This window comes from Drosophila miranda, chromosome 2 (genome assembly GCF_003369915.1).
Source record: "Drosophila miranda strain MSH22 chromosome 2, D.miranda_PacBio2.1, whole genome shotgun sequence".
Classification (NCBI taxonomy): Eukaryota; Metazoa; Arthropoda; class Insecta; order Diptera; family Drosophilidae; genus Drosophila; species Drosophila miranda.
This window is the reverse complement of record NC_046675.1, coordinates 18,976,807-18,988,821: the sequence shown is the minus strand read 5'-3', so window position 1 is coordinate 18,988,821 and position 12,015 is coordinate 18,976,807. Positions and strand designations below refer to the sequence as shown.

Here is a 12,015-nt window from a genome sequence, read left to right as displayed (position 1 = left end):
AAATTGTGTTCTATATATTTTTTAGTAAATAAATATAAATTCTAAAAAGGAGCGGTAAAATGTGAGTTTGGTGGAGTTGGTCAAACGGCTGCAGCTCAGCTGTTTATAAATAAATTAGACGTGCCAGATATACGTTTTATAGTGAGATCTAACAGAAGTGCGGATACCAAATTTGGTTACTCTAGCCTTAATAGTTTCGGAGATTTTTTAATATCCCCAGATTTTCGTCCTTTGCGGGGGCGGAAGGGGGTGTGGCGAAATTTTGAAACAAACTCGTCTCGGTCCGATATATTAGGAGTGTGGATACCAAATTTGGTTGCTCTAGCTTTTATAGTCTCTGAGATCTATGCGCTAATGTTTTACTCTAAGCAAAGCCGGCTATGCTACGTGTGTGTTAGAGAGAGACAGGGCGAGAAAAAATGAAATTGTTTTCTTGATGCTGGCTATAATAATAATACGATCCAATTTAGATTCTGCAGTCTAAAAGATATGGTCATTCTCTACGATTCTGCTGTTTTGGTTTTCTCGTAGCTTTAAAATTGTGGATGCCACAGATTTTCGTTCAATAAATGTGGCTATAAGAATAAAATATAAGTATGTACGGTTTGCTTGAAACTAATGGAAGCATACATTTTGTAAATATATATCAATATCGACAGCCGAAAACCCGACGAAGTCATCACTGACCAAGATCGGGCCGCCGATGCCGAGTCAGCGGATCCGGCAGTCGCGATCCTCCAGCAGGCAGCTGCACTTCCACCATATTCACCCACTGCCTACCGATGCAATGTTCCGTTAATGATGTAGTGGTCTTCGGAACCCATAGTATAGAATGTTAAAAATTACAGGCCAAAATTGACAAGAAAAAACTGAAAACTGCCTTTTATTTTAGCAAAATGATTTATTTTCAAATAAATTTGTGATGACTCCAGACTAACGCAGCTAAGGTGTAGGTCTAAAAGCTAAAGAAATCTAAAAGCCCCGGGAGAAATTGAATTTGTAAAACATTTAAAAATACATTTCAGCGCTATTTTTAACATTGAACTTAACATGGACCTGACTGTGTCATTTAACCTGTCACCCGATGCGGTGAAACAGCCCGAGACCATGATCGAAGCGCCACCATGTTTAACGGTCTTCTTTGTTTATTTTGGATTTAATTGTTTGTTGGGAGGACGTCGTACATATAGTTTACCATCACTTCTAAAGAAATTAAACATGGATTTTTCGATCCAAACAATCATATTTCAAAAACTGGGACCATTGTGAATATGCTCTGAGGCGAATTGAAGGCGCTTTTTATCATTCTTGATGGACATTCTTGAATCTTCACCAGGGGACCTAAGCCCATTGTTAGGTCCCCTGGTGAAGATTCAAGGTATTATGAACGCCGAAATGTAGAGAGACATTCTGAGTATCAATTTATCTGGAGCATATGCCGATTATTTGCCACTAGCCACTTGATATTTCAACAGGACAACGACCCGATACATTGCTTCAGGTCAACCAAGAGGGAACCAATGTTTTGCAATGGCCACCGCAGAGTCACGACCTGAACCGTATACAGAACTTGTGGCGAATTCTAAGCCAAGTAGTTGCCCAAAAAAAACCAGCAATTAAAAGGATTTGTCCCGAATATTACAGGAAGAATGAAAGAAAAACTCCCCTCAACAGTACGCACGTCTTGTAGATTCAATACCAAAGCATTGCTCCACTTTTCTTAAGAGAAAAGGTCATCCCACTCAATATTAAAGTAATTTTATTAAAAATACTGGGCAAATTTGAATTTTTTTTTACCATTTTTTTCCAGGTGTCTTAAGTATATGAGCAGGACATTTTGGAGATGGTTTCAGATTTTTAAATTATTTCGTATTAGAACACTGACATATAGAACTATTTGAGACAAAAAATTGGAGCTGTAAAATAAAAAATTGTCTTGATTTTCGTTTTAAATTCTTGGTGTAGTTCTTGTGGCTTAAGTGTATGAGCACCACTGGTGGTATATATTTCTATATAATATATAGTATTATTATTACTATTCGTCCGACAAAATCTTAAACAAAAATAATGGAAAAATCAAATTTAGAAATAAAATTATTTATTCAACCAAAAAAAAATAACAACAATCGAACAAACGGTTTAAAGATTTAAATCAAAATAAAAACAGAACTGGGTTTTGTTTTTTTTTCCAAGTTGTTAAATATAACATCCTTTCCTGTTTTTTTTTTTTTTTTATAAATCTAGGCACCTAATGTACTTTACTGGCTCTATGTTACCAAGTTACACTAGGGTAATAAAAGTTTAAAAATTTACCGTCGGCCGAGATTGGGGCAAGTTTGTGGGATTTCTTAGATATGTATGTATATAGCTCAATATATTAGAGATGTTTAAGGAAAAATTTGTACCATGAATCATCTCTCTTGTAAGGGATAATAATAAAAAGAAACATGACTATAACAATAACATAAATGATCGAAAAAGTGAACTTTTACTTATTTTAATAGGTTTTCAAATCAAATTAAACGAAATTACATGTCAATTGGTAAAATTGGTCTACTTTCAATCAATTTAGAAAATAATATCTGTACAAAAGTATATGGAAATCTCTTTTTATTAGCCTTTTATGTTTCTTAAAATGTCTGTCGGAAATGTTTTGTCGAAAATGCCCATACATGTACGTACAACTATATTAACAGTTGCGCACATTTGAAATACGCGCAAACCTTCAACTTGCATATCAGTTTCATGGCAGAGAGCTTTTGTCAGCAAACGATAACATTATAGATTGCTACATTAACAAGCTAGCTGCTATGAAACTGGATGTTGTGAAGCGAATCAGTGTTGTGAAGAATATTTTCATTTTAGTGAAAAGCATTTGTAACTTTTTCATATTAATTTATTGTCATAAATAATAATGATATTTTGGTATTGGACTAAGCAGGTCAACAACAAAATTTAAACAAATTTATGAATAAATTTGAATAACCACCTATAATATTTTGTCCGGGTGATAAATTCGAAATCTGTTGCAAAGGGGCCAGTTGCTACTTTGAACCAATATTTTCCATTCTATTTTATATATTTAGAATTGTAAATTGCAATTTTATTAGCCTGAATAGATTTGTGGTTTCCACCTTCGACAGCCGACACTCATGTAGTTTTATGGCGGACAAATTATTATTATTGTAAAATTGCTAAAAAATGCTGTCGTTCTGTTGTTCGCCTGTTACGAGAACAGTCTGTGCTCTTATGCGATAACTTGTTCTGTTAAGCGGGCTGCGTCAGCTGTTAGCACAAAGTCGCAAAATGTTGTTGCCCGACCAATTATTTCAGAGCCGAGTTTGAGGTTGGGTTAAGAAAATGTATGTGATTTCTAAAGTAAATCGTACACATTTTGTTAAAGTGAAAACCGGAGCCTGACTGATAACACTATGCAACAAAATTGAACTTTTTTCCGATGCGAACCAACCGTCCATTTCTGATAGATTTGGGCATTAAAGATGTTAAATAATAAAATTTATTTAAGTTTAATTTTTTGTTTACATTTTTAAAATCTGACATTTTTTAACTGTTTTTCAGAGGTAGTGCTTTTTTCTCTCACATATTCATCAATCTCATCAATCTATTAAATTTACATTCATATCCTTGACACTCTCTCACTTTCAAACAATTTCTCACCACCCCAACTCGTATTCAGTCGATAGTATCGATGGCCGAACATTTTTCTTCGAAACGGTTTTCTTGTATGCTCTATTTGAATCGGGTATTGATTCCGTCACAGCATTAAAACCGTTGGGATGCTGCCTTGACGGATCTGTACTTATATCGGACATATGGTGATGATGAACCCACCAGGAAATGTATTTGACGTTCATATTCAGGAGCTGGAGTTCAGTTCCAGAATGTTGTTCGGCGAAAATTGGCCTGGATGGTATACCAGGTATACCATTCGGTTGAGCCACTTTAATAGCCTAAAGCTGGAACAATTCGGACATGCTGTTGAGGCCGTTTTCTGCCTAACAATGTATATTCAATCTCGCACCTATTTGAATATCCAAAATGCACAAAATTCTTAGCGGGCAAGGTGGAGGGATGGGTCCAGGTATGGGGTTGGGGCCAGGTTTGGGGATGGGACAAGGTTTAGGGATGGTTCCAGGTATGGGGACCAGGTTTAGGGATGGGACCTGGTATAGGGATGGGGCCAGGTATAGGGATGGGGCCAGGTATGGGTGGGATGACTGCAACGCAGATAGGTATGGGGGGATGGTGATGGGGTCTGGGAGAGGGAAGGAAGCCATGATTGCCGAAAAAAGAAGACTGGCACGGGCAAGGAGAACAGCTCGGTTGGAGCGAACTGTTCCCTTAAAACAGTACAACGACCTGAAACAAAAATATGAATATTTGAAACGTCACTGTTATTGCCAGGCTCCAACCCCACCGAACCCCTCCCCAGCAGCTCTAACCCCACCGAACCGCTCCCCAGCAGCTCTAACCCCACCGAACCTCTCCCCAGCAGTTCCAACCCCACCGAACCCCCAGCAGATCCAACCCCACCGAACCCCTACCCAGCAGCTCCCACCCCACCGAATCCCTACCCATCAGCTACAGAATTACTAGCCAAAGAGCTATAAAATTTATATTTTAATTAGGTTTTTTTTTTCAATTAATTTAAGTTTAAGTTAGGATTTTTTTTTAAATTATAATACTCATGGAAACAGCAAGACGTAAGTACGCTAAACAACCTATTAATCAAATTTGACTAACATAATTCTCCACAGCCAGCACACACTAAGAAATGGAAGGCACTACCCAAAATCCAAAAGAGGCGATACCATCGAAACGACCAAACGTTGGGCAAAGGAACTCTCAGAGCGAAAATAGCATTCAAGGTGACACAAAGAAGATGAACTGGGCTACTTCGCTGCAGCATGTAAATAAAGCGCGTGGTCCACGACCTGGATGTGGTAGCACCCTATGCTGACAACAGGCATCTCCTCAGAAAATCTCTGGTGCTAGGGGGCTCGAATTTTGGCAAGACCTGCATTGTGCATAGATACTACTGCCATGAGAAATACTACGACACATGCATCTCCACCATTGGTGCATCTGCAACTGCAACTGCACCTGCATCTACATCCAACAGATTGCCGAGAACTTTGACATGCCCTTCTTTGAGGTCTCGTGCAAATCGAACATCAACATTGAGGATGCGTTTCTGTCGCTGGCCCGCAAAATACGTGAACAACGAGAGCGAAGGGTAGGCATTAAAGTGCATATATCTGTGGAGTTTTATTTGAATTGCGTATTTATAGGGCGACAATCTTGACAACGAGGAGAACAAAGACAAGAAATCCCCTGGATCGAATGGCCTCGGTACCTTCACCTTTACCTTATCTGCTAGATGATAGATGATATACGAGATGCGATTCCAACCGCAAACCGAACACCGAAAACCTGAGAACAAAGTTGTCCAAAGCTGTTGAAGCTGAATTGTAGCCGAAGTTCGTGCATATCCAATGCCAAGAAATTACAAGAAACCAAAGCGCGAGATGAACATTTTAAATGCAAACAATAGGGTCGATACGTTAGTTTGAATTCGCCATGTAACAAACTGAGCAAAATTTAAAATTTGTAGAGACGAATATAAATCCCAAAGAAATCGATTCACAGCCCTTCGAAATATACACTCTTTTGGACACGAAAGCAGCTGAAACATAGCGTTTGGAGTTTGGAGGCGTCCCAAAAGGTGCCGCCTTTTCTGTCCTGTCTCCTAAAGACGCCACCGTAATGTAATACCACTACCTACGGACTGAACAAACTCCCTTCTAATATCTTAAGCCATTTGGAACCGATTTTCGATGTTCGATGTTGAACGCTTAAGAATTCGATCTCACTTTGATGGTCCCTTAGGTGTGGTCTTCCTCTTATTTCCTGAGGCGGGTGGAATTCGAATTTTTGTATACAAATTTTTTGAAGACTTAATTATCCCAAGTTTGGTTTTATCTGACTTCAAAGCAAATAATCCCGCCATATCGGCTTCAGTAATTTTTTATATTTTTATTTCTTTTTTATCTAGATTTTTTGTATGAAAAAGAGACGTTAAAACGTCCGCGACTGTAAAATAGGGTGGATTAATTTAAATTTTCTTAATCTCTTTTATTGCTGGCAGCTATGCCACTAAAGAACTAAAGTCTAACAATAAGAACATAACATTCAATAAAAATTGAAAAATCAAAAATGGGTTGATATATATCTTTAGGAATAGCCATTGTATCGACTAGAATAAACAAACTTTTTTCAAATGTTATTCTCTTTCTATTTCTTAAATTTCTTTATATATCGGCGTTGCCGATGAAAAATTGGGTTCCAAGAAAGTCTGACCTTAGAACAACTCAGCCCATATAAGTTGGGGCTTTCGCACCGAAATTTATATAGATGTGTACACAAAAGTTTTTCTTACCAAATTGACTTGATCCTCTAGCGGTTCAAATTGAATAAAATCAGCAACAAACTTTGAAATTTCCTCTATACTTGATATGAGCTCAGGGTATATAAAGGCCGTGGGTCTAATCGTGGTACATACAAACTTCTGTAAAGATGCAAAATTTGGCTGTTTATATTCTTAATACAAATTTGTTTCTTGATGATTTACCTGAACTCTGCATTCGTTAGGTAAGGCCAAAACCATTGGCCGTCGCTTTGGGTAGATTAATACAAACTGCTTGCGAAAATTCTCTGCATAGAGTAAAAGAAGTCTTTCCTTTGGGGATAACGTATAGTATGAGGGAGGATAGCATTGTGGACTGTCCTGGAACTCGTCCGCTGTCTCGGGAAATGATAAGTCGATTTTTCCGATATTCAAGGCTGGTTCACCTTCTGATAAACTAAATTCACTTTCCTCATAGGTACCCATTTCATCTTCACAAAGCTCCTCAGAATCCTGTTCATATCCAAACTCCCCTTCCGACTGCTCTGCTGCACGACGCTCGTCAATTTCTTTTAATTTGGCAGCATGTCGCTGTGGGTCTATAGTGCTAGTCACCTTTTTGTACTTCTGAAATAAAACCTTCGGCATTTTGTTGTCTTTGCCTTTTTTTGTTGTTGTTAAAAATAATAAACAGAAACTTTTGTCTCTATAACAACAGCGTACGTAGGAAATATGTTTACTCAATATGTAAATTGGAAGAAATAAAATTACAGACAAATTCATACAACACAATTTTATGAGCTTGCTTAGTAAATATTTAGAATGAATGTCTATAGGGGGTGTTCCTCCAATCAACTACAACAAAATTCTGATTCGTGTGCCATAGATTCACGTTCCAGCCGAATTCGAACTGAGTTTAAATTCTAGTTGCCACAGCAGGCTGTCCCGGTTGACTAGAGATTTGGTTAATTATACTGCCACAACACATTATAATCATAGAAAGTTTTGGAGAGGTTATTGAATTTCTGATTTATCTACATTAGCGTCGTTTAAGACTTCATTTGTCTTACTCCCTTCATTTCCATTTTACGAAAACCCTAGTCAAATCTCTAGCAGAAATAGCCGCCAAGGAACATACATATACATAAGTAAGACGATATTCTATTTGGGTTTTGGACATGGTTCTAGTTGTAAAACATAGTGGATGAAGAAATTTTGAAGCCGATATAAACCCGATACTCAGTCAGTGTGGCTCCGTGTGGATGCGTTTCCGATCCTATAAATTATAGATATTCTTCATCAGCATCAATAGCCCAGTCGATATAGGAATTTCTGTCTTTGCGTCTGTCCGTCCGTCTTGCTTGACGCATTGTTCTTAAAGACTATAAAAACAAAAAAAAGCAAGCAAATTTGGTGTACGGGCTCCAGTGATGTCACACTGAATCAAGTTTGTTTCGACATTTTGCCACACGAAAGGCGAAAATGTGTGGCATCCCCAGTTTTAAAGATAAGTGAAAGTCGAAAACGCAGAATCATAAAGAATTACCATACCAGCGGTATGGAAAGAGATGCAAGAATTACCGTTAGAACATAACTATAAACTGTGGTTCCTCTCTTTCTCTTCATGCTTTTCCCATGCAACATACATGTCGCGATCAATATTTCATTACAGCTTAATGTGGGAAACATTTTTCCAGGCAAATTTACTTTCCATCTACTCTTAAAACCTTTTATTCCTATAAATTTCTGTTTAAACATTGAATCGAAAACAACTATCACATAAAATGTATGTTACAGCTCCAGACACCAAAATATAATTTACATCAGAATACTACATATATAAACTAAATAACATTACAAAAATTGCAAGAAACAATTTGGTTTTTAAAGATTAACCTTATGACATGTGGTTTTTTTTTTTAAAGCTTTACCAGCTGATATATGAGATGAAGCTAACAACTCAAGTTATCCTACAGCTTTAGGTGAAATATTATTGATCTATGTATATATGCCTGCTAGCACCTTAGACCACGAAACTATCCTTACTCTCGTTTTCTATATGATTTCTATAGACGAATTGAACAACCATCGTTTTTTGTTGTAGATTTTGTTCTATTAGTTGCACATCTGGTTGCGGTTACATGTTTTATAAAGTTCGAAACCATGCTTGATTTAGCCTCTTATGTCTATGCGTAACGAAAACAGCGTTTTCACTATTTATATTACATCAATAAAACCTGCATTCAAGAATAATTAGCGACAAATTTGTCGACAGAGACTAGGATTGAGATCGACGCCGTTGATCCGTTTATGGCTGGCGCTAGGATTTATTTGTACTTCCTTTCGCATTTAAATGGCTAGAGTCTGTCTACCTGGGAGACGCGCTTACATTCATGAAACCAATTGCTGCAACTGGAACCATATTTCTGTTCTCATCGCTGTTAAGCGACTCAATTATGTTCCTACACTCTAATTCTCAAATCATTCGGTTGCCCTGGTCCGCTACCTGTAATGAAGCGGGCCAATGCATGAGTGAGGTCGGAGATGTACTATTTATTGTTTCGGTTTGCCATTTAATTGCCACTGCTCGTGCTAAGTGTTCCTAAGAAAAACAAGGAAACAACGTTCAATCAAGCACATGTCGTCCTACCCGGTTGCCAGTCTTGACTCCGGGCGCCTGTGCCCCGAAAGTCTAGAGTGTCAAGAATAACCTTTGTCTGAGTATCGTTGACTATGCAATTTTTGTATGTGGTTAACTGAATTGACGCGAACTAGCAGTGTACCAAGCCTGAAAATGTATAAAAGGTAGCTACTTTAAGGACAACACATCATTTTGAAGTACGTCTCGAATGATACACATCACAGCACAGCGCAGCTCAGCTCAGCACAGATCACGTTATAATGCATTTTGCGAAAATAATTATTTTACTGTTATCAGTACACGAAAGTTGCTTGGCATTATATATTAAAAGGGCAAACAAAATGCCAGAAACTACCAGAAGAGCTGGAGGCACCGCAAAGGGTCGGAAAGATGAGTGGGGTGTCTTTCAGAGCACACTCGGACTATCACAAGAGAAAAGTATGTATACCTACCACAATTTATTGTGGAAGTTTGGCTATTGGAATTGGATTGATTGGAAGTTTAACTAACAATTGCGAAATATATTTATTTATTTCTTATAGTCGATCTTCTAAAATCACAAAAGGACCAACAAGGAACGAAAGAATTACTAAACCGGTTTATTAGGGAAAATTCGAAAATGTTAAAGTCCCAAAAAACGACAAACAGGGACGAGTTTTCGAGTTTTTACAGATCAGTGCTTAAAAAGTTAACAGCATCAAAGGGTATGCTCAAAACTTCCCTGAATTTCGAGCTAGAAAATGACGATAAGCCTCTGAAACCAATGAAGAGATCTCGCCGAAAGATTGCAATTAAGATGGTGTCCGACGTGCCGTCAGAAAATGTTGACTATTTATTAAAGATGTTCTATCAGAAACATAAAATTCAGTCAAATTATCACGACCGAGATGTTCAAAATGAAGTTGATTATGACAAGCAAGAGCATATCCCAACCGATTCTGATAAGGATACTGAATACGACTTTGACAATCTTTATGATGATGAGGGCGATGTAGGGCTTATAGCTAAGTCACGTCAAAGCACGGAGTATGGATCCTTCCAAGATCTAATTATGCAATCGAAAATGATCGAGTGGGAGCGTGAGAATGAAGAAACCAAGTTACATAGCTCGAGCAATGACCACTTTATTTAAAATATATAAGTGTCTACATAAGTTGTGTTATTAGAGGGCAGTGGGAGGTGCAATAGGGGTTCATATGCTGGCATTGAACTTATGTGAAGCTTAAGATAGTATAAACTTTACATATGTCACGAATGTTCATTGTGCAACACACAATGTAATACATTGTACATATAAGTTTTAAATTTACGGATAGTAAAATGTACAATATTTTCATAAACAAAATAAAATATATTATTTTTTAACTATTATACAATGATATAACATGAAATCTTTTTCAAAAGTAAAAATTATTTTTAAGTTTTTCAACCATTTATACATACATATGTATGCATGTAACTTTTTCTAATAATATTAAAATTAATTTGTGTGTTTAAGGCTTTCTTTAGAAACGATACTCAATAAATGCCAGGTAATTGTTAAGAACAGCAAAAATAATCTCCGAGTATGAAAAATATTTTCTAGTCCGTATGTCCGTCTGTTGCACTGCACACTACAATAGTCTCACAGCTTTAAAGTTGTCTCAACTAACCAGAAACGCAGAATCATAGAGAATGACTATATCCACCAGATTGCGGAGTTAAGTTTGTATCAATTTCATAGCAAGAAGGAAAAAATGAAAAAATCATTGGCTACGTAACCCTTTCCAAGGGCTTACTTATTCTCTCTCTCACACACTCTGGGGGAACGAACGCTATAAAACGGCTACTGTTGGTGGGAGAATTGAATAAATAGACAGATGTATAAAAAAATTTAAAGAAGAAAATAAAAACAGATTAAATCGAATATATACAAATCTCCCCAACGCGTTGGGGTCCGTTGCAACGGTTCGACCGATTTGTATAAAAAAATGTATAAAACTTTTTGTTGGCAAAAAATCACTTAGTTGCTTTTGCGTACAGCGATGCAAATCGACATATAAAATATACTATATAAATTAAATAAATAATGAGCTTAAATATATACTGACTGAGTAGAAGTAAAAGTAAAGCAGCGGCCTTTGCTGCGGTTTATTTTGCGCTCGTTTACTGAGCACTTTGCCGCGTTTATGCATGTCTGCATTTGAGTGTGGTGCCTATAGCAACGATCTTTATAAATACATATTTGCGATCTATACACATATCTGTATTAGCGGTCGGCACGCATATTTTCACATGTTTTTAGTGCGTTTGTGTGCGTAGAAAGCAGGCCAAACGAAACAGTATACAAGTGTATGGCGGAAGCGCCATAGCAGAACTGCCATAGCTGCAATGCCTCTATAGATCTCTATAGAGCAGCTGTGGGCCCTATCTTATTGACTGCTGCAGCGCTGCCGCTCACGTACACGAGTTTATCAGTGGAATATCACACAAACGCACTGCAAAAAAACTGAATGTATGCGTGCCGATCACTGCTGTAGAGATAACCACCGTATTTTGTTTATGTATGAATACTCAGTATGCGATTTGATCTCTTACTGGCGCGTAAAATGAGTCTGTGTGGAGTTTGCAAGTAATTTGGACATCTATAAAAATATGAAAACATAAACATAAACACAAGCAAAACTAAAAAAACCTTTTTGCAGACACTTTTTTAGTTTTTATCATATCAGATATCATATCAGATACACTTTTTTGTGAGCGTTGATCAAATTTGTTTCCTTAAGTTGCTATTGTGAGTCACGATCATGTGTCGTCTCAACCGATAACACGAAACAGATAACACAAGCGGAGACACAAAAAGTGTTTTGCTCAGTAAGAGAGCTTTCTGTTCTGTCAGTGTCCAGACCGAAAAGGAAAAAAGTATTGACAGTTATTCTCGAGCAAAATAAGATCAGTAAATGTTAAC

The 12,015-nt window shown here is 37.3% G+C and overlaps 3 protein-coding genes across 5 annotated transcripts in view; 2 read left to right on the top strand and 1 right to left on the bottom strand.

Annotated features, from left to right (window-relative positions):
* The window catches only part of LOC108156122 (coiled-coil domain-containing protein lobo), a 33,925-nt gene extending 26,704 nt beyond the window's left edge, over positions 1-7,221 (bottom strand). The window contains exons 1-2 of one of the 3 annotated variants that reach the window (XM_033388799.1): positions 6,653-7,221; positions 6,461-6,586 (exon numbers count right to left, since the gene is read on the bottom strand). In XM_033388799.1, the coding sequence (XP_033244690.1) occupies positions 6,461-6,586; positions 6,653-7,210 (684 nt within the window). In that variant the 5' untranslated portion in view covers positions 7,211-7,221. Of the gene's footprint in view, positions 1-6,460; positions 6,590-6,652 lie in introns of all 3 variants that reach the window. The other 2 variants (XM_017287430.2, XM_017287428.2) reach the window with 2 other exon arrangements.
* LOC108156123 (ras-like protein rasD) lies at positions 4,679-5,624 on the top strand. Its single transcript, XM_017287433.1, has 3 exons — positions 4,679-4,724; positions 4,779-5,257; positions 5,313-5,624. The coding sequence occupies exons 2-3, from the start codon at positions 5,084-5,086 to the stop codon at positions 5,403-5,405; spliced, it is 267 nt and encodes an 88-aa protein (XP_017142922.1). The 5' UTR covers positions 4,679-4,724; positions 4,779-5,083; the 3' UTR covers positions 5,406-5,624.
* Positions 7,222-9,277: 2,056 nt separating the features above from the next.
* Positions 9,278-10,373, top strand: LOC108154262. Its single transcript, XM_017284498.2, has 2 exons — positions 9,278-9,506; positions 9,611-10,373. The coding sequence occupies exons 1-2, from the start codon at positions 9,329-9,331 to the stop codon at positions 10,198-10,200; spliced, it is 768 nt and encodes a 255-aa protein (XP_017139987.1). The 5' UTR covers positions 9,278-9,328; the 3' UTR covers positions 10,201-10,373.
* The last annotated feature ends 1,642 nt before the right edge of the window (positions 10,374-12,015 follow it).

Bases quoted from the DNA above. Each gene is read 5' to 3' on its own strand.
- LOC108154262 (XM_017284498.2), top strand. From the start codon at position 9,329: ATGCATTTTGCGAAAATAATTATTTTACTGTTATCAGTACACGAAAGT. The intron at 9,507-9,610 runs GTATGTATACCT...TATTTCTTATAG, and splicing joins CGGACTATCACAAGAGAAAA to TCGATCTTCTAAAATCACAA.
- LOC108156123 (XM_017287433.1), top strand. From the start codon at position 5,084: ATGCATCTCCACCATTGGTGCATCTGCAACTGCAACTGCACCTGCATC. The intron at 5,258-5,312 runs GTAGGCATTAAA...GCGTATTTATAG, and splicing joins GTGAACAACGAGAGCGAAGG to GGCGACAATCTTGACAACGA.